Source organism: Elgaria multicarinata, chromosome 8 (assembly GCF_023053635.1).
Source record: "Elgaria multicarinata webbii isolate HBS135686 ecotype San Diego chromosome 8, rElgMul1.1.pri, whole genome shotgun sequence".
Lineage (NCBI taxonomy): Eukaryota > Metazoa > Chordata > Lepidosauria > Squamata > Anguidae > Elgaria > Elgaria multicarinata.
The window spans coordinates 7656014-7678028 of record NC_086178.1 but is presented as its reverse complement, the minus strand read 5'-3'; the positions used below and the strand labels follow the sequence as shown (position 1 = coordinate 7678028).

General features: G+C 42.3%; 1 protein-coding gene across 3 annotated transcripts in view; it reads left to right on the top strand.

Annotated features, from left to right (window-relative positions):
• The window catches only part of ABCC5 (ATP binding cassette subfamily C member 5), an 85127-nt gene that overhangs the window by 5183 nt on the left and 57929 nt on the right, over positions 1-22015 (top strand). For all 3 annotated transcript variants that reach the window (XM_063131805.1, XM_063131804.1, XM_063131807.1), the window contains exon 2: positions 982-1164. In XM_063131805.1, the coding sequence (XP_062987875.1) occupies positions 1036-1164 (129 nt within the window). In that variant the 5' untranslated portion in view covers positions 982-1035. The remainder of the gene's footprint in view (positions 1-981; positions 1165-22015) is intronic.

The window sequence follows — 22015 nt, the reverse complement described above, 5'->3', positions numbered from 1 at the left end:
AAATAAAAATCGGATTTTTAAAAATTTAAATCGGTTTTTTAAATTTAAATCACATTTTTTAATAAAATGCTTTTTGAGGAAAAATCTATCTAAAGATAGTTTTCTATTTAAGTTAAATTATAGGCCAAAGGTTATTCATCATGAAATAAGGATTAGTTTTTAATTATGTAGCATGAGGCTGTATATTCATGCAATATTTAATTTTTTGGGTAAATGAATTCCATTAATCCATTCACAATGTCATGCTCTTCCAGAGGTTTCTGTAAGATTATTGGGCATTTTTTTCTATCTAGAAGGTATTATCACAGATGCTTGGATTTACAGTTCTCAAAACTGTGAATTTGTGTCTGCAGAGATCACCATCCCATTGTTCCTTTGCAAATCTATGTACACAGAATCAACACCTTACCTCCTAAGTGCTAAGTTTCAAAAAATTCAATGAATAGAGTGCACTTTTTGGCCGTGTGTGTGTGTGTGTGTCACATGATTAAACCGAGTCTTTCTGAGTAGTGATTTAAATCATGATTTAAATCAAATCCACCCTGAGGTGACCTAATGTTTTTGATTACGGATGCTATCACTCCCAGCCAGCATGGGTGAAGGAGTGTTCTCTACCACTGACTTCAGAGCATGGCTGAGTCACTGTTTGCTGAGATCTTGCTGCACGTTATACAACTGAAACGGTTCAGAAAGGTTGGTAAAGCGTTTGGAATCCCAATTGCTGCTTGAAACATTTATGGGAGACTTAATTAGGACTGGTTATGTATTTCTCTTTACTTTGGGATCATTTGAGGTCACTGCAGAGGGAGATAATCTGAAATAGTATCCGCTATGCTGGTGGTACAGGAAGTACAGTAGCCTGGCCATATTTTGCAGTAGGATTTCAAAACTGTAATCCAATCCTGTTTAACACATCCTTAAAGAAGACACAGCCTACAGCAGTCCTCAAGCAAGGTTGTTTTCTCTCTCTTTCTTCCCCAGAGTTTTCTGAGTGGCAAATATACTTGTTAACCCTGGCGTTTACGGAAAGAGAAGATGAAAGATATCAATCTAGGAAAAGAATATGTTATACCCAGTCCTGGATATAGAAATGTGAGAGACAGAGGCAGCCTGGACCAACATGAGGAACAAGATGGGCTGAAGTACCGGCATGATAAACACAAGGTCAGGAACGGTGGTTACCTTAAGAGGCCTCTGTGGCAGCTTCTTGAATTGCTAAATGTAGTAGGCGTAATTTTGTTATGCTAATTTTGTTCATAAACAGCTTTCATTGTAACTATGCTATACAGGCTGCTTCATGCTTATGATGTTGATCACTGGGAAAGACACCATTTGTAATATTTTATTTATTTAAAACATTTTTGGCTGCCTTTTAGAGCAGATGTAACTGGTTGGTGTGGATTTGTGCCCAAGGAGAGGTTGAGGCTCTGACAATAAGCCTTTACATGACATTGATTCCTCTCTATGCAGATAGAAAATAAGCTCTCTCTCTCTCTGTGTGTAATTACCATTACTGGACTGTACATAGTAGCTGATCATAGTTTTGAATAGGTAGTGAGGGTTGGCTTTCTTGCTGCTTGCTTCACATTAGCAGTCAGGTAGATCCTCCTCTCACCTTTTGCTTATAAGCCAGGGGTACACAACCCATGGTCCAAAGGCTGCATGTGCCCACCAAGATCTTAATTTTGGCTTCCGTTGGAGCCCTGACACCTTGCTCCCACTTGAATTCCATCCCCCAGTGATTGTAATACAAATTTCTCTTTCCCTCCTGATAAAGTGTGTATTTGTGGGTGGGTGTCCCTCAGCCCCCCCCCCCCCAACAAGCCAGTTACATGCAGTCCTTGGTGATGGAAAGGTTATGAATGTCTTGTCTAGGCAATAGTCTAGAGAAATACTAATTAAAAAGGAGATTGCCAGAGATTGCTAAAGCTGACTTGATGTGTGTTATTTTAAGTGAGCTAAGGATATTAGCTCACTGGTCCAAAAATGCTTGTAGATTCAGAGCAGGGGTGCTTTTTCAGGGCAAGGGCCAACTTCCAATCCAGGAAGGTCTCGAGGGCCACATTCCATCTGTTGGTGAGTCAAAGGCGAAGTGGGTGTGGCCAAAGGCAGAATGAGTGGAGCCAAAATGTGGTACTTACCGATTTTATGCCTACTCACAAGTAAGCAGGAGTGAATCACTCAGTGCCACTTTCAAATAGGAGACCTAATACCATGCCTCTGCATGTCTACTGAGAAGTAAGCAGGACAGTCCTCACAAGTAAGCAAGACTGGATCACTCAGGGACTTCCTCCCCAAGCCCGGCCCCCTCTCCCCTGTAGGGAAAATCTTTTTCCTCTGATCAGCAGCTGATTGGAGATAAGAGCGGTTCCCTGCTGAAAATTGAAAAACAGAGCCCTTTTCAGTGCCCAGCAAGGAAAAGCATCGAGGCCCTTCCCACCATGAAACTATGGCGGGTGTCGGGGAGAGTAGGACAAATCAAAGGTAAGAGAGGGTGGCATTTTAAAAGCGGAGATGTCTCTGTCAAAGGCTTTGATGGCCAGATTAGGGAGTGCCACGGACCACATATTCCTCATCTCTGCTTTAGAGAAATAGACAGTGAAAGCCACCTCAGTGTCACAATAATATCCACAGAGCCGCAGGAGAACCGGCTACCAGCTTTTGAATCCAGAACAGTATTGCACAGAATATGCAAACAGTGGCAAGCTAATTTTAAGATGATGATGATGATTTGCAATATTTATATACCACTCAGTTATCTAACTTAGATTCCAGAGCAGTGGACATAGGTATAAACAGTAAAAGAAAGAAGATTTAAAAAGCAAATTAAAATTGTTCAATTTTAAAAAAACAAAGGAACTAGAAAAACAGTGGCTAGTCAGTTGAGGAAGGCTTCTTGAAACAGAGTTGTTCTCAAGGGACACCGGAAACAGCCTAGCATTGGCGCCTGCCTGACCTCCAGGGGCAGGGAATTCCACAGAGAAGGGGCCACTACACTAAAGGCTCTTCTCCTGATGGTTTTCAATCGGGCCACAGGTCCACAAGGAACCACCAGAAGCATGCCCTCCAATGACCTCAGTGATCGGGTAGGATGGTAGGGAGAAGGCGCTCTCTCAAGTATCCTGGGCCCAAGTTGTTTAGGCCTTTGTACACTAGTACCAAAACTTTAAACCTGGCCCATTAACCAATAGGGAGCCAGTGCAATTCCCACAGGAGAGGAGTTATATGCTGAAAAAAGGCAGCTCCTGACAACAGCTGCATTCTGCACTAGCTCCAGCTTCTGGAGCAGACTTAAGGGCAGGCCCACATAGTGCGCGTTGCAGTAATCCAGTCTTGAAGTTACTAATGCCTGTACCACTGTGGCCAAGCTATCCCTGTCTAGAAGAGGCGATAGCTGGCAAGCCAGCCGAAGCTGGTAAAAGGCACTCTGAGCTGCCGTGGCCACTTGGGCCTCCAGCAACAATGATGGATGGAGCGGTACCCCCAAACTACAAACCCAGTCTTTCAGAGGGAGTGCAACCCCATCCAGATCATGAGTTCAAAACAAACGCCTTATCCACACAGCTGCGCAAAAGCACTCATTTGGAGTCACATTTTTCCATCCTGGAAACAACCCTCATTGCACAGAAAAGGAAAGCTGTGGCAAGTGATTTAAAGATCATGAGTGCAAAGTGAGGCAGGGCGAATCAACACAGCCACAAAACACTCCTACACACACACACACACACACACACACACACACTCTACAATCACTCCTGTACCTACGGTATATCTAATTAAAGAAAAAAGAGAAATGAATAGAATTAGGTGAAATTGAGAGGAATTGAAAACATTGGGGGGAAATGGGGAAAAAATGATATTCCCCCCCACAATGATGCCAAATTAAAAAAAGAAAAGTACATTGGGGAAAAATGAGAAATTTGGGGCGAATTGAAAAATCAGGAAAAACTTCCCGACTGTTAGAGCAGTATGGCAATGGAACCAATGACCTAGGGAGGTGGTGGTGTGCTCTCCCACAGTGGAGGACTTCAAGAGGCAGCTGGACAGCCTTCTGTCAGGGATGCTATAAGGTGGATTCCTGCATTGAGCAAGGGGTTGACTTAGTGGCTTTATAGGCCCCTTCCAACTCTGCTGTTCTGCGATAAGGGGGCCAGCATGAAAAATGGTTTATTATAAAATGGAATCTCTTCATTTCCTTTTGGAGCAAGAGCATTCAGAATGCTGTGACCTCTTGTAAATTATTGGGCACAACATGTAAATGTCTGACAACTTAATTATCTGCAGGATAAACTTACACATTTTTTTTGCTCGTGAATAATGAATACATTAATTCATTACATTTACTTTTTACTCTTGTATTTTTTCATTGCATACTCAGTTCAGTACTTTGACCTTGCTACGACATTGCTATAAATGTGTAAATAAGAAATGTATATAATAAAAACAGGAGTTCAAATAAAAGAAAAAGCTCATGATTGAATAACAGGATCAGGAAAGCAGATGTTCCTACTAGTCTATGGTCCAATTTGCACGTAATGACAAACCCAGGTTTTTGTTTTTAACTCGGGATTACCGTGAGTGAGTGCATATAGGGAAAAGTAGCTAAGTGGAAATGATTGCGCTGTGTGCTCTGGTTGGTTCATGGTAATTGCTGTGATGTGCAAACCGACCCACCGCTTCTCCAGCAGTGGTGGTACAGCTGATTTAAACAAAATAGGAGCACTACGACTGTATTAGTCTTTTGCACAAAACTAAGCAAAAGTCATGTGGCACCTTTTAAATGCTAACAAATCTATATGGATCAGAGTTGCATTACTTGGAGCGATAAAAAGTTTGTGCTACGTTACATTTGTTAGCCTTTGCTAACCCATCATGGTGGTGTGGTTCCAACAAAAGAATAAGCTGAAATGAATTAATGAGAAGCTTATTTTTTCCAGTCTCTCTCCACCCCCCAGTTTGTTTTTTAGCCAGTGTACTATAAGAGCTTATTATTTATTTATTTATTTATTTATATAGCACCATCAATGTACATGGTGCTGTACAGCGTAAAACAATAAAATAGCAAAACCCTGCCGCATAGGCTTACATTGGAATCTTAAAGAGAAGTGGGTCACAGGTCTAAGTGCAATGTCAGCATGCACGCACTGCCATTGCTGTTATTGTTCTGGGCTTCCTGTTGTGGCCTGTGATTCAGCAGAACACTGCTGTCATTGTTAGGGGAAGTTGGAATGTCTGGCTTCTGCTTCAAAATGCAGGTGGTGATGCTGAGAGGCTTTTAATAAGCTGGTGCCCTTAGCAAAATCCACAGTCCAATAGTAGCACTTCACTTGTCATGTTGCTGGTGACAACAGTTTTGCTATTGGCAGGCAGCCTTTTTTTTTAAGCTGCAAGGATTTGAGTCGCTGTACTCTGATGGCTCTTTAGATTGGCTTATGCTCTAAATTGTGCTTATGTATTGTGTAATTTCCTCAGCAGAGCAGATTGAAGCAGCTAGAGGATGCTTTTTGCCTGTGGAGCATACGAGTGCATTGTGTTTTGAATGTCTTCTGTCCTCCTTAGAAACTTGTGTTACCATATCTGGCAATTAGAACTTGTGCTTGTGGAATATCTGTGAACCATCTGTCAGGTATGCTTTAGGGTCGATTCCTGCATTGATCTGGGGGGGCTGGACCTGATGGTCTCATAGGCCCCCTTCCAACTCTATACTATTCTTTGATTCTATGGTGCAACAGTGAAGGATGCCTAAGCACACAAAGACTTTGGAAAACAGAACACTTTAGATAGCAAGTGAGGAGTCCTGTTTCCAAATCACCAAAGGCTATTGGGAAGAAGTCTGTGACTTGCGGTCTACGCAAGAAGAAGCTGACATAGAATTCTGCTGCATGTGCTTTTTCTTGATATATATGTACTGTATACACTAGTTGCTGTGGAGTATGGGCGGGAGGGTGCTGTTGCACCTTGTCCTGCACCTGTTTGGCCATGTGTGAACAGAAAGCTGGACTAGATGGGCCCTTGTTGTGATCCAGTATGGCCCTTCTTATATGTTCTTACCATGAAAATTGTAACAGAAAAGGTCATCATTACAATTAGCTATTTGTAAGGGAATTCATTAGCTTTCCAGTGCAGTTTTAAAATTTAGAATTGGACACCTGGTTGACATGTTACAGTTTAAATTAGGAAGGTTATAAAAAGATAGCTTCAGCCATCTTGATGGCATTATAAAAAGCTTAAGCAACCAGTCAGAATGGACAATCACTTGAAAATATAACCCAGAGACATACACCTTTCAAAAAACAATAATGCAGTTTTGCAGTCTTACTCGATAATGTTTTTTGGTCTGACCCATGTGTAAAGGAGCACGCACCAGCAAAAGCTGGCCCTTGGACTGGATTTAGCACAGATCCCCAGAACAAACGCTCACAGCTCACAAGTTTGAGGTTTAAGACCATTTATTTCAGGAAAGGGGTAGGTTACACGGGATTAGCAACTAAAACTATTAAAACATGCATATATAAGAACCCAGAAAAAGCAAGCCTAAAAACTACAGTTCATACATCACCCAGCCATGGAGTCAGCCAGCCGCGCTGAACTCCCCCCACCAAGTATATTTTATAGTTTCTTTTCTTCCACTCCTTCCCCCTTCCCTTTGGCTTTTCATACGTAGATCTTTCACACCTCCGCCTGAGATGTTAATGTCTCTCAAGGCCAAGCGGACATGCCTCAGGCGGTTCCTGGTTGCACCATTCTCCCCCATGCAGCTGGGCCGCTTATCTCCCTTTTCCTATGAACCATAATAATAAAATTAACACGTTAAAAGACAGACCAGCCCCAGTACCATTCACCCATCCCTTACACCATGGACTAGTAAGAAGGATCAGGAAAGTGTTGTTTGCCACTGTCTCCAATTGCTTCACTACTCTCTCGCTCTGCAGTGCTCTTTGGGCAATGCAGCAGGACATTTTGGGCTTACGGGGGCCATTAATAGGAGCTGCTTGCTCAAGGGGGGAGCAGTCTCCTTTGTGTTCAAGAAATGGTTTATCTGATCGGATGGGGGGTGTTCAACCGGTTCTGGATGGGGTTGCACTCCCCCTGAAGGAGCAGGTTCATAGCTTGGGGGTTCTCCTAGAACCATCTTTGTCACTTGAGGCTCAGGTGGCCTCGGTGGCACGGAGTGCTTTCTACCAACTCCGGTTGGTGGCCCAGCTACGCCCCTATCTGGACAGGGATAACCTAGCTTCAGTTGTCCATACTTTGGTAACTTCCAAATTAGATTACTGCAGTGCCCTCTACATGGGGCAGCCTTTGAAGACGGTCCGGAAGCTGCAGCTTGTGCAAAATGCGGCAGCCAGATTGATAGCTGGAACAGGGAGGTTTGAGCATATAACACCGATTCTGGCCCGCTTGCATTGGCTGCCTATATGTTTCCGAGCCCAATTCAAGGTGCTGGTCTTAACCTATAAAGCCGTACATGGCTTGGGACCACAATACCTGATGGAACGCCTCTCCCGACATGAACCTACCCGTACACTGCGCTCAACATCTAAGGTCCTCCTCCGAGTGCCTACTCCAAGGGAAGCTCGGAGGATGGCAACAAGGGAGAGGGCCTTCTCAGTGGTTGCCCCCCGACTGTGGAATGATCTTCCCGATGAGGCTCGCCTGGCGCCAACGTTGTTATCTTTTCGGCACCAGGTCAAGACTTTTCTCTTCTCCCAGGCATTTTAACAGCATTTAACAACGTTAAGTTTGTTTTTAATGGACCCCAGAATTGTTGTTTTTAAATGGATACTGTTGTTTTTATAGTGTTTTTGTTTTTTTAATTTTTGTATACTTTAAATGTTTACTATTTTTAATTGTTGTAAACTGCCCAGAGAGCTTCGGCTGTGGGGCGGGATATAAATGTAATTAAATAAATAAATAAATAAATAAATCATTTATGAAATGGAAAGTACATGTGGCAGGAGAAGTCCATTTTCAGAAAAGCTGTCTAGGACATTGTATTTTATCAAGCAAAATCATGTAAGCTTTTGTATGACTATGAAATTACAGATTAGTCTCATGAAAATCAGGGGAGATGCAGGCCAAACATGAAAACTCTTCCTTCTGCTCTGAGCCATTTTCCATGGATTGAGTTAGGGAATGCTGATGGAAACCATTCATTTGGTGAGACTGAAAATCTAATTCCATCTCTTCTATCTTGAACGTTCTGGTCTTTTGTCAAATGGGCTGAACTAGATTGCTTGTCGTTCTGGGAACAAATACTGAGGCATGACAGTTGCTTCTCCCACATTTGAAGTTCTTTGTGTACAGAGTGATTCACTGGTAGCAATTGCTTGCCTGAAATAAGACAGGAAATCAGTCTTGCTATTTGGAAAGACTTAGGGTCATGTTGAATAGTGAAATGAAACTGCACTTAAGTGTGCAGCAGCATGCCGGTGTGTGTGTTGTGTCCGTGGGTGGGAAGCAAATTCCATTTTAGGAGTTATTAGAAAAGTAAAAAAAAATTAAATGGCTTGTTTCATAATGCTGTCATACAAATATGTTTTGCATCTGATTTTGGAATACATGACACTGTTCTTGATGCTCTTTCTCAAAAGGTTTATTATTCTTCTCCTCATCTTGCATTCTCTCTCACTGTCAATGATGTTACGCTTACTCCGGTCAAGGAAGCTCGTAGTCTTGGCTTCATATTTGACTCATCGCTCTCCTTTATTCCTCATATTGAGGCAGTAGCTAAATCCTGTCGTTTTTTCCTGTATAATATTGCCAGGATTCTATCATTTCTGTCTATCTCTTCTGCCAAGATGCTTGTTCATGCACTGGTTATTTCTCGGTTGGACTACTGCAACCTTCTTCTCTCTGGCCTTCCTTCTTCTCACATCAGTCCATTGGTTTCTGTCCACCACTCTGCCGCTAAGATCATCTTCCTGGCTCGCCGCTCTGACCATGTTACTCCACTTCTGAAATCTCTTCATTGGCTTCCAATTCACTTCAGAATCCAATATAAACTTCTCCTGTTGACCTTCAAAGCTTTTCACGGTCTAGCTCCTTCCTATCTCTCCTCTCTCATCTCACACTATTGCCCCGCTCGTCCTCTTCGCTCCTCTGATGCCATGTTTCTCGCCTGCCCAAGGGTCTCTACTTCCCTTGCTCGGCTTTGTCCATTTTCCTCTGCTGCCCCTTACGCCTGGAACGCTCTTCCAGAACATCTGAGATCCACAAGTTCAATCACAGCTTTTAAAGCTCAGCTAAAAACTTTTCTTTTTCCTAAAGCTTTTAAAACTTGATGTTGTTTGGACTTTACACTGTTAGTTTTACCCTACCCTGTGCCTGTTTACCCTACCCAGTGCCTATTTGCATTCTCTTCCCCTCCTTATTGCTTTACTATGATTTTATTAGATTGTAAGCCTATGCGGCAGGGTCTTGCGATTTACTGTTTTACTCTGTACAGCACCATGTACATTGATGGTGCTATATAAATAAATAAATAAATAAATAATAATAATAATTATTATTATTATAGAACTAGAAAAGATACAGTGAAGGGCAACCAGAAATGAAGGAAAGGGTTGGAGCGTCTTCTCTGTGCAGAAAGGCAAAAATGCTTGAGATGTTTTAGTTTAGGAAAAAAAGCACATGGAGGGAGACTTGATAATGGTGGAAGTGCATGGAGAGAATTTCCTCCTTTATACTAGAACTAGAAGTTCACCCAATGGGATGGATTGGCAGTAGATTCAGGGCTGACAGAAGGAAGTCCTTCCTCACACAATGTGTGATTAATTTATTGAATTTGGTGCCGCAAGATATGGCAATGGTCACTAGCTTAAATGGGTTTAAAGGGTGATTGGATTAATTCATGGAGAATGAGTTTATCCATGGCTTTTAGTTATGATTACTATATGGCACCTCCATGTTAGGAGACAGCATTTAGAAGTATACCAGTTGGGGGCAAACAGTGGGAGAAACTAGATCATAGAATCATAGAATAGTAGAGTTGGAAGGGGCCTATAAAGCCTCTAAGGCCATCTAGTCCAACCCCCTGCTCAATGCAGGAATCCACCCTAAAGCATCCCTGACAGATGGTTGTCCAGCTGCCTTTTGAATGCCTCTAGTGTGGAAGAGCCCACCATCTCCCTAGGTAACTGGTTCCATTGTTGTACTGCTCTGACAGTGAGGAAGTTTTTCCTGATGTCCATCTGGAATCTGGCTTCCTTTAACTTGAGCCCCTTCCTGTAACTTGAGATAGCAGGACGAATATTCTTGTGGACGTTGAGTCACTTTAAATCAAATAAAAACAAATAAATAAAATGCAAATGAAATGTGAATCTACTCATAAAAGTAACATATACTCAACAAAATATATAATTAAGTAATCAGTTTTTCAGATTCTATTTTGTCATTGTTCCTGGTTTTCAATTCCTCTTAACTCTTGCTTCTTGCTTTCCTCATGGTATCTGTCATATTGTTGGTAACCCTGTTGAGCAGGGACTGTGTTATGCATTCATTAAATATTACTGCATCATCAGAAGCTGTTTCATAGCCTCAAAGTGGGCCAGTGTGGTGTAGGTGTTAAGAGTCTTGGACCGTGACTCAGGAGAACCAGTTTCTATTCCCTAGTCTACCATGAAGCTCACTGGGTGACTTTGGCCCAATCACCGGCATTCAGCCTAACCTACCTCAAGTTTGTTGTGAGGATAAAATGGAGAGGGAGGAGTCTTATGTGTAAGGAACTTTGGAGGAACGGCAGGATGTAAAAGAAACAAACAATTAAAGTGACAACAATGTCATGTAACAATGCCTATGTTATAACACTACTAGAGCTTGCTTTCCCTTCGCAGTTGCCATTGTTTGTATCCCACACTCTGGGCAACGAGGAACGTGGCTAGGAGTTGTGGCTGGTGGTTCCAATGCCTACCAAGTCCATTTCTCTTGCCTCTTTCGGCCATGGAGAAAGGCAAAATGGATGGTGGTGAGGCAGTGGCATCGGTGGATATGGGCAGGCCACTGACATCAACAGGTGTGGCCATGCCACCAATGTCATCCAGTCCATGGTAGACCTGGTGAGGGAAATTTGGCCCCGCTCCTAAAACATGTTCCCCATCCCTGAAGTAGCTCACGCTCATGGACAGGAAAAGAGGTATATAGAAACTAAGTCGATGATAGCACTCTTCAAATACTTAAAAGGTTGTCACACAGAGGAGGGCCAGGATCTCTTCTCGATTCTCCCAGAGTGCAGGACACGGAATAACGGGCTCAAGTTAAAGGAAGCCAGATTCCGGCTGGACATCAGGAAAAACTTCCTGACTGTTAGAGCAGTGCGACAGTGGAATCAGTTACCTAGGGAGGTTGTGGGCTCTCCCACACTAGAGGCCTTCAAGAGGCAGCTGGACAACCATCTGTCAGGGATGCTTTAGGGTGGATTCCTGCATTGAGCAGGGGGTTGGACTCAATGGCCTTGTAGGCCCCTTCCAACTCTGCTATTCTATGATTCTATGATTCTATGAAGTAAACAAGTATTTGCTATTCTTAAGTGGCTAAACGCTTTCCCAGGATAGTTATTGCAGCTATGTCTTTTAGCACTTTGGCAGAGACAGCAAAATTCCACAACATGAAGAGAGATAGTACAAGGAACAAATTATACAAAAACGTTGAATTAGAATGGCCATATCTGTAAAAGCTGTATCTAGAGAAGAAGAGACATGGCTGCTAGGAAGACATATGCTGGTGGTTCCAGTAAATCAGTCTTCTTCATTCTGATACTGTAGCAATCTCAAAACAATTATTGAGAAACGATGGAAGTGTGCATCATAGCAGAATCCCATGGGCTTCGGTTATTACTTAGACAAATGTTTAAAGCAGGTTGGTATTATGGAACTTTGCACTAGGATGCCTCAGTCATTTCTTTCTACTCTTTCTACTAAATAATTAAAGATCATCTGGCTACTCCTCATGTCTTGACATGTTGCCTTAGATGACCCACGTCTCCTGATCCATCAAGAGCTCCTGTGCGTAATTCAAAAAGTTCTTAAATTTTATTTTGCCTCTAGCATACTCATTCCTGTTGGCTCGTCCGCCGAAACAGTCAGTGAGCCAGAAACTTTTAATTCTGTAGTTGTGGAAGTGCAAATAGCTTGCTGCCAAATACTATTTATTGAACAAGGAGTAAAATAGACTAGATTCCAAACTTCGGCTGATTAAACATAAAATATTCAGAAAAGATGAGGTTTTTAAGGTGGGGAAAGAAATAAACCTTTCCCCCGTTTTTTAAGGAGCAATAGAACTAAGGATTATCCCAGGCAAATGGAGGGGTCATCCCTGCCAGCTCCCTGGATCCCCTGTGTGTCATTTGGATGCACAGGGATGATCCCGGGACAATCCCAGGATATAGGCCTGGTCTAGCCGTGGCCTTAGAAAACCAAACAAACTGGAGTTTTCTTATTATTGGATGTGCTTTTGCAACTGTGTGAGGAAAAATACATCTGAGCGGTATAGACATATTAGGGGAATGTTTGAAAACTCCTTTGTTAAGGCAATCATTCAGCACTATTCATTTAGCGGGAGCATGTAAAGTTTTCTTGAACCACATTTCATATGAAAGAATTAGTGGAGCACTTGGATTGCACTGTTGCGTACTTTGGGCAGGAAATGCAAGTAGCTCTTGTGTGGCCAAAGCGTTGTCCTTTGGGTGTATTAAATGCATAATTCACATTTGTCAATTACGTGGCAGCCAGTGTTCTCACCACAGCATTGCTAACCAGCCATAGGCGGCAGAATCTCCTTCAGATAGACTTTTAAAACTTCTCAAAAATCCTTCTTTACAGTTTCCATTTCCATCCAGGCAGTATACATTGAGAAACAAATAAATAAAGTTGGACCAATATCTAAAATTCTCAAGTGCCAATATGGCTTTCAAGGGCCTACCCGGTAATGTCCTGTCTTGCCACTAGCAACTTGTGTGAGTGGTTATGTCCAGTTTCTTCTTGACTGATATTTTAATCCAAATCACTGTTTGAGTTAAAATATCAGTGAGGAAGAAACAGGGCATAGTCATTTACACGAGCCGTTTGTGGTGAGAAGCGCAGCTTTTGTATCTAAGCTGGGCTACAAGATGAAGACGCCAAAGGACATCTTCTTTTGTAGATGAGTGGGTGATGCTTAGAGAATGGCAGGGCCATAAATGTCAGTTCTTCTATCTCCTCCCCTGCAGATGAGTAACATGCTAATTTTCAGATAGGTTGGATAGAAGTCCGTTTTTACTATGACGTCCTATTTGGCTTCTGTGTTCCTGAAATTGCTTAAAATATATGTGCAAAACACTGTGATGCTCACTGATATACCGTATTTCTTCAATTCTAAGACACACTTTTTTCCCATATAAATATCTTTAAAAACGGGGTGTGTCTTAGAATCGCAAGCGTGTCTTAGGGTTTCTTTTTCCTGTTGGTGGTACTGAAATTAGTGTGCTTCTTACAATCGAAGAAATACGGTATATACTCATGCTGGTAACGCTTTGGTCAAAGCTAGGAAATCTTTATTTATCCCTAGAGCTAGATGATGATTCCCCTCCCCCCCCAGTTTTGGAGAGTGCATTTATATAATACAAATTCAAATAATTTCAAGGGTAGATGCTGTTCCTTTTTGCATGGCCAGCTTTTTCATAGTTGCTCATGAATTATGAGGAATCATTCATCTACCACTGTCTTGCAAGGCCGAGCTTGTTACAGAGTGCAGCTTCTTGTATCTTGAAGGCTGTAAGAGCAGTATTCATGCCTGTATTAATTACCTGTATTACCTGTATTAATTACTCCCTGATGTGAGGGCATTGAGTGGGAAGCGGCTCTGTAATAGTATGGAAACTGCGCACAATGCTGTCACGGCCTTAAGGACTGAAGTGCAGCCTTCCAGATAGAAAAGCTCCTTGATGCCTTTCTGGCTCTATTTCATCTGGCCTTGTCACATCATTTAGAGAAATGATTGTTTGCTGGCAATAAACCTGCAAGCTACAATTGAAGTGTTGAGCTTGGTTGTCTACACAATCACGGAGGTGAAAGAAGTTAGATCCCAGTCAGTAGGGTGCACATCGTCAGAGTCACAGTAAATAAGCTAAAACTTTCCTTCTCCTGGGTCAGGCTGTTTGCACATCATGGCAGCATTTGGCAGCAAATCATGGGTTAATTAGGGGGATGTGTCTCATGTGTGAGCTGGCTCTGTCCCGATTGGAAATTGTGAGCATGACATGCGAACCTGGACCAATGAGTTGTTTCAGGGCTAAACAACCCAGTGGTTAACTGAATAACAAACCATGGGTTGTATCATGAGTTAAATAATTCACTATTTGCTGTTGTGATTTGTGAACTGCGCTGATCGTGTGAGGTACTGGTTCCTCTCTATTCAGCCCTGGTTAGGCCTCATCTAGAGTATTGCGTCCAGTTCTGAGCACTACACTTCAAGAAGGACGCAGACAAGCTAGAGCGTGTTCAGAGGAGAGCAACCAGGATGATCAGGGGTCTGGAAACAAAGCCCTATAAAGAGAGACTGAGAGAACTGGGCATGTATAGCCTGGAGAAGAGAAGATTGAGGGAAGACATGGTAGCACTCTTCAAATACTTAAAAGGTTGTCACACAGAGGAGGGCCAGGAGCTCTTCTCAATCATCCCAGAGTGCAGGACACGGAATAACAGGCTCAAGTTACAGGAAGTCAGATTCCAGCTGGACATCAGGAAAAACTTCCTGACTGTTAGAGCAGTACGACAAAGAAGAAGCCTAACCTGGACCCGGAGGATGTTAACAACTACAGGCCAGTGGCTAATATCCCCTTCCTGGGCAAGGTGCTTGAGCGGGTGGTTGCAGGACAACTCTAGGCACTCCTGAATGAAACGGATTATCTAGATCCATTTCAATCGGGTTTCAGGCCTGATTTTGGAATGGAAACTGCCTTGGTCGCCCTGTGGGATGACCTCTGTCGGGAGAGAGACAGGGGGAGTGTAACCCTGTTGGTTCTCCTGGACCTCTCAGCGGCTTTCGATACCATCGACCATGGTATCCTTCTGGATAGGTTGTCTGAGCTGGGAGTGGGAGGTACTGCGTTGCAGTGGTTCCGCTCCTACTTGGATGGCCGATTCCAGAAGGTGGTGCTGGGGGATTATTGCTCTGCACCATGGCTCCTAAGCCATGGGGTTCCACAGGGCTCTATCTTATCCCCTATGCTGTTTAACATATACATGAAGCTGCTGGGGGAGGTTATCCGGAGATGTGGACTGAGGTGTCATCAATATGCGGATGATACCCAGCTCTACCTTTCCTTTTCATCAAACCCAGGTGAGGCAGTGGCTGTTCTGAACCAGCAGTGCCTGGGCACGGTAATGGACTGGATGAGGGCTAATAAACTGAAAATCAAGACAAGACGGAGGTACTGTTAGCGGGTGGTTCATCTGTCCGGCGAGGTGATGTTTTTCCCTGTCCTGGACAGGGTTGCACTCTCCCTAAAGGATCGGGTCCGTAGTTTGGGGGTGCTCTTGGATCCAGAACTGTCACTTGAGGCACAGGTGAACTCAGTGGCAAAGAGCACCTTTTATCAGCTTAGGCTGATATACCAACTGCGCCCTTATCTGGACAGAGATAGCCTAGCTACAGTGATCCATGCTCTGATAACCTCTCGTTTGGATTACTGCAATGTGTTATACGTGGGGCTGCCTTTGAAAACGGTCCGGAAACTTCAACTGGTACAAAACAGGGCAGCACGGTTACTAACAGGGACTGGCCAACGAGACCACATTACGCTAGTCCTTTTCCAGCTTCATTGGCTGCCAGTCCAGGTCTGGGCCCGATTCAAAGTGCTGGTATTAACATTTAAAGCCCTAAACTGCTTGGGGCCAGGCTATCTGAAGGAACGCCTCCTCCCATATGTACCTGCCCGGACCCTAAGGTCATCCTCAGGGGTCCTTCTCCGTGAGCTCCTGCCAAAGAAAGTGAGGCAGGTAGCTACCAGGAGGAGGGCCTTCTGGCTGTGGAATGAGCTCCCTAAGGAGGTTCGCTTGGCACCTACATTATATGCTTTTAGACGCCAGGTGAAGACCTTTTTATTCTCCCAGCATTTTAACAGTCTATAAATAAATTTTAACTTGGTGCTTTAAATTTGTAATTTTGCGTTGCTGCTGTTTTTATCTGGTTGAGCTTTATATTGTATTTTATATTATGGTTTTATACTGTTGTTTTATACTTTGAATGCTTTTAATTTTTGTGAACCGCCCAGAGAGCTCCGGCTATTGGGCGGTATAGAAATATAATAAATAAAATAAAATAAAATAAATATGACAATGGAACCAGTTACCTAGGGAGGTTGTGGGCTCTCCCACACTAGAGGCCTTCAAGAGGCAGCTGGACAACCGTCTGTCAGGGATGCTTTAGGGTGGATTCCTGCCTTGAGCAGGGGGTTGGACTCGATGGCCTTTTAGGCCCTTTCCAACTCTACTATTCTATTATTCTAATATCTGTGTCAACATAACTATTTTGTAACTTTGAAAAAAAAATCCCAGAAATTATTTTAAACCAGTTATACATGTTTATAAGATTCTCGAATTCCCTTCAGGCATTTAACTGAAAAATGAAAAGTAAATTTCTTCTCTGGAAACACTAAGTGAGCTTCCAGAGAAGTAGAGATGCAGAGTGTTATGTATGTGTGGCTTTGTATCTTGGGTATGTGCTCTCAAACCATACTATCTCCTAGTATGGTTTGAGAAAATGAACAGCTACCCATATAAAGGCCTTGTGATTTTGAAATCACATGTAATAGCAGCGTGTGTGGGATTACACAGGATGATAGGATTTTCAATTACTGTGTCTCGGGGGAGCTTTGAAGCAAATGGGAGAATGTTTTTGAAAAGTTAATCAGGGCTTGAGTCATTCACTTGGGGTTGTGCTGTTGTAAGTCACTTTTGTATCTAAGCTGGGCTACAAGATGAAGACTCAAAAGGACATCTTCTTTTGTAGAAGAGAGGGTGATGTTTAGAAAATGGCAGGGCCATGGAAGTTTCAAATATTTTTCGTGTCATCGAGCGAAGAGAATACCATTCTTCTGATCAAAGGAATTGCATGTTCTGACACTTTCACAGTCCCAGTTCATTTGACATTCTAGTCAAATGTTAAATGCCAAACATCACTGATAGTATAATTGTATATTAGAGAACATGTGGCATATTGGATTTCTCATCTGTAAAGAGGCGATAAATCATCTGTTTAACAGGAGGGAAAGAAGCATTCTGAAGCATACCTTCAAAGTACTTTATAAATACGATTCTGTATTAGATAATCAGTGGGAGAAAGAAAATAAGGCCATGTAACAAAGACATTTGGGCCTGCCAGACTTGGGAACGAGAGCTTTTCAAAACATTATCAATGCGATTTGCCATTATAACTCCTGCTGTTGGAACTAGGCACGGGAGGAAGCACATAGAGGAAGCTGGTCGAATTTACATCGATTTATGCATTGGCCTTGTGGCAATCCTGTGAGGTAGTTATTCCAAGCGATAGTGACTTGCTCAAGTGCACCAGTGAACTTCACACCAGAGTGCTGGTTTGAACCCGGGCTTCCTCCATCCTGAATGAGAACTCCCTGCCTCTGTGCCACACAGGCGCTTTCAATGGATTCCCTTGCTGAAAATGTGCATCTTGCTAGGAAATAGGCAGTCAGTGTGTGCTAGTTAATACCACCTGTCTGAAACCCTTATCTAAGTTTGTTTGTCAGGAAAAAATGGAGGAGTGGCCTTATAAGCCAAGGGACTATAGCAACTGTTACCTTCCAGTTACCTAGGATGGTAGTGGGCTCTCCCACACTAGAGGCCTTCAAGAGGCAGCTGGAGAACCCTCTGTCAGGGATGCTTTAGGGTGGATTCCTGCACTGAGCAGGGGGTTGGACTCGATGGCTTTGTAGGCCCCTTCCAACTCCACTATTCTATGATTCTATGAACTGTATTTCCCTCATAGAATCATAGAGTTGGAAGGGGCCTCTAAGGCCATCGAGTCCAACCCCCTGCTCAATGCAAGAATCAGCTTTGCTTTGTTTGCATTAAGGGCATTCTTGCACGCTAGGCCTAACTTGACTTGTTCCTTTGGGTAACGTGGTTAGTCCTTGTGTATGCAGTTAGGATGCAATCTTTTCCTGGGCCCTTGAAGAGTTTGGTAGTTCTGTGCAAGAGCACCTTCAGCCCATTACTTTGAAGGATAAATGTTCTCTCTCTCCCCCCCACCCTTCCACAAGTTGCATACAAGGCAGGAAGCAATCGTCATTTACCTCACTGGTAGTATTGTTTAGCGCAAATGGACAGTCATGGAAAATTGGCTTGCATACATACAGTTAACATTTTGCAGTAAGTCTCTCTTCCCCTACGCAGTAGAGATTCTGACTGCTGCTCAGGGGAGCTTTTATATATTTGAGGAAAAAAGCCAAAGCTTTTTCCTTCTAGTGTGTTTCTTTGAACTCTGTGTGACGGGAGGGATGAGGGAGAGATTGCACGGCAGCACAAATTAACTGAATAGCTTACATGCCACAGAGTATCCTCTTCAAATTATCCAAGGCACTCAAATGGCGTGCAAGCTAGAAACTCATTTTTTAAAAGCTCCCCACCCCCCGAGGTGTGGGCACAGTCATTTGCAGCTTTATCTAACTAATTGGTGTCCCATCTGTTTCATCCAGGGCTTGAATCAGAGATTATTAACTTTGGTTGTTAACAGAATCTGGCTGCCAAATGCAATGTGGTGATGTCCATTTCGATACAAGAAGTGCTCAAAATGGGATAAGAGCTCGCTTTGCTCTACTGACCAGCAGAAAAGCTAACAGCTGGGAGTAGAAGTTCTGGTGTCCTTACCGAAAGTTCTTTATCAGGCCCAGCTTTTAGGAGGCAAACTTAGACTTCTTCATTAATTGCTGGCCCATGTCTGGTCTCTTGAGTAGTCAGGTCTTCTCTGGCACAAATGTTGTTTTGGGAAGCCCTGACCATCTGTCAGGGATGCTTTAGGGTGGATTCCTGCATTGAGCAGGGGGTAGGACTCGATGGCCTTGTAGGCCCCTTCCAACTCTGCTATTCTATGATTCTATGATGATCCTAGCTGATTTCTGGTGGATTTACTTGAGGCTGTTGCTACTTAAACAAGTACTCCTGAATATTTGTAAACATATTATTCTAATTTAAAACATATTTATCTGGTCACTTTGCTATTTCCACCTTCCAGAATGGCATACAACAATAAAATCAATTAAGTATGAAATCCGAACAAACTAAAAAACCAAGTCATAAAATCTAATTTAAAAGGGAGCAAGTGCTGAGAGTTGTATGTAGGATCATAACAAAACAAAACAAAAATGTTCAGGCAAGTTTTTTTTACCATCGTGTAAAAGATGACAGATTTTGTGCCAGACACACATTTCAGGGGATGGTATTGCTTATATATATCAAGTTTACTAGTGAATATTGTTCCATGTGGATGCAGTAGCTGGGATACATGATAGAGCTGTATAAAATTATGCATAGTGTGAAGAAAGTGGATAGGGAGACATTTTTTCTCCCTCTCCCATAATATTAGAACCTGTGGTCATCCCAATTGGTGGGAGATTCAGGACATATAAAAAGAAGAACTTTCCTGGTCCATGCCTGCTTCAGAGTGCTGGTATTAACATTCAAAGCCCTAAATGGCTTGGGGCCAAGTTATCTGAAGGAACGCCTCCTCCCATATATACCTCTAAAATCATCTTCAGGGGTCCTTCTCTGTGAGCCCCTACCAAAGGAAGTGAAGCAGGTGGCTACCAGGAGGAAGGCCTTCTCTGCTGTGGCACCCCTGCTGTGGAATGAGCTCCCTAAGGAGGTTCTCCTGGCACCTACATTGTACGCTTTTCGATGCAAAGTGAAGACTTTTTTTATTTCCCCCATTTATCATCTTAATCTTTTGACTTTGCTGTTTTAAATCTGTATAGAACTCTGCAGTGCTGCTTGGTTGTACTTTTATATTGAATTTTATACTGTTGTTTGTTTTATGCTTTGATTTACATTTGATGGCGTTGAACTTTTGTGATCTGCCCAGAGAGCTTCAGCTATTGGGCGGTATAGAAATGTAATACACAAACAAACAAGAACTTCACACAGTGCATAGTTAAACTATGGAATTTGCTACCAAAAAATGTAGTAATGGTCACCAACTTGGACGGCTTTAAAAGGGATTAGGCAAATCCATGGAGGATAAGGCCATCAATACTCACTAGTCTTTCTCGGAGCAGTTACTACTGGGGTTACTTCCGCTGCCTTTCTTCCTCATCCCTTCTCAGCATCAGGATGATTTCTGCCCCTTCTTTCTAGAAATCATGAAGAGAGGACAACAGAGAGTGTCCCATATTCGCAATTTTAAAAATTATTATTGTTATTAAATTTCTGCTCCTTCACAAGGGAAGAGGAGTGAATGACAGTTGCTTTAAGAGAAAGCAGGATGAATGAATACAAGAGAGAAAATAGAAGAGGTTTTAAAAGATAAAAAATTAACTTGGCTAAATTATTGGCAATTAGAACAGTGGACTAAAAAGTGGATAACAGAAAATGGAGATTGTAGAGAATTGACGAAGTTTGAGGGATTAATAGTTAAGAAAGAAAAGGATAGGGGGAAAAGAATAGTGTCAAAAGGGTTAATGAGTGAAATTTATAGAATATTGGTGGAGAAAGGGTTGATGGATAGTTCAGGTAAAATGGTTTGGGGAGACAGATTTAAACATACAAATAGGACAACAGAGTTGGGAGGGACTATGGAGACAAAGAGCGTTGAGAAATATGTCAGTAAGAATTAAAGAGAATTATTTTAAAATTATATGGAGGTGGTACCTAACCCCGGTTAGATTAAATAAGATAAATAATCAGCATTCAGCAAATTGTTGGAGAGGATGTGGGGGAAAAGGAACGTATTTACATATGTGGTGGGAATGCAAATATGTACAAAAATTGTGGAACATGGTGTTTTCGGAGATTGAAGAAATTGTGGGAATGAAGATAGAAAGAACACCAAAAGTTGCATTACTGTCACTATTTTGAAGATTTAAAATGTAAAAAAGAAAGTAAGGAATTGATAACGAATTTGCTGACGGCAGCAAGATTGATTGTAGCTAGGAACTGGAAGATTCAAGGGGAATATTCTATTGAAGAATGGTATAAAGAAGTATGGGACATAGCTATAAATGACAAATTGACTTGCAATATTAAATGGAGAAGAGGTATAGCTAAAACAAATGATTTTGAAGGAATTTGGAAACAGTTCCTAATATTTGTGTTTTCTAAGGGAAGTGGGAAACCGCCAGCAGAACAAAGTATGAGATTTTGGAATCAGGAATGAGATCCCGAGGTGGGGGGTGCACTTATATGTTAAGTTTGATTATGTTATATAGATATGATATTATGTATTCAACATTTATTCAACATTTATGTAGTATGTTGTTTTCTTTTTAATTGTATGTTGTATGTTTAAGTATTGTAGAAGAAGAAAAAAAAGAGAGAAAGCGGGATAAAATTGACCAGAACATTGAAGCCTGTTTCAAAATGTTTGAAACAAAATGTTACAAAGGCATCACTTGGTTTAAGCACTTTGGAGCTGGCTTCAATGGTCTTGTCGATTTTATTTTGCCTTCTCTTATAGCAGCTGTCATTCCCTCCTCCCTGCTTGGGCTTGGAGGACAACTGACCACATTGGAGCCTGTTCAAAAAGTTAAAACCAGCACTTGGGCCTGGAAACTGACTTTGAGCCAATGCAGCTGGCAAAGCTCAGGTGTGATATAGTCAAACCGCCCACTCCCTTTTTTGGATCAACTGCAGTTTGCGAACTGGTTTTAAAGGCAGCCTCTTGTAAAATGCATTGCAGTAGTTTAAATGGGAAATTACTAGAGCATGGTAGTTTATTTATTTATTTATTACATTTTTATACCGCCCAATAGCCGAAGCTCTCTGGGCGGTTCACAAAAATTAAAATTTCAAAAAACATCCAACAGGTTAAA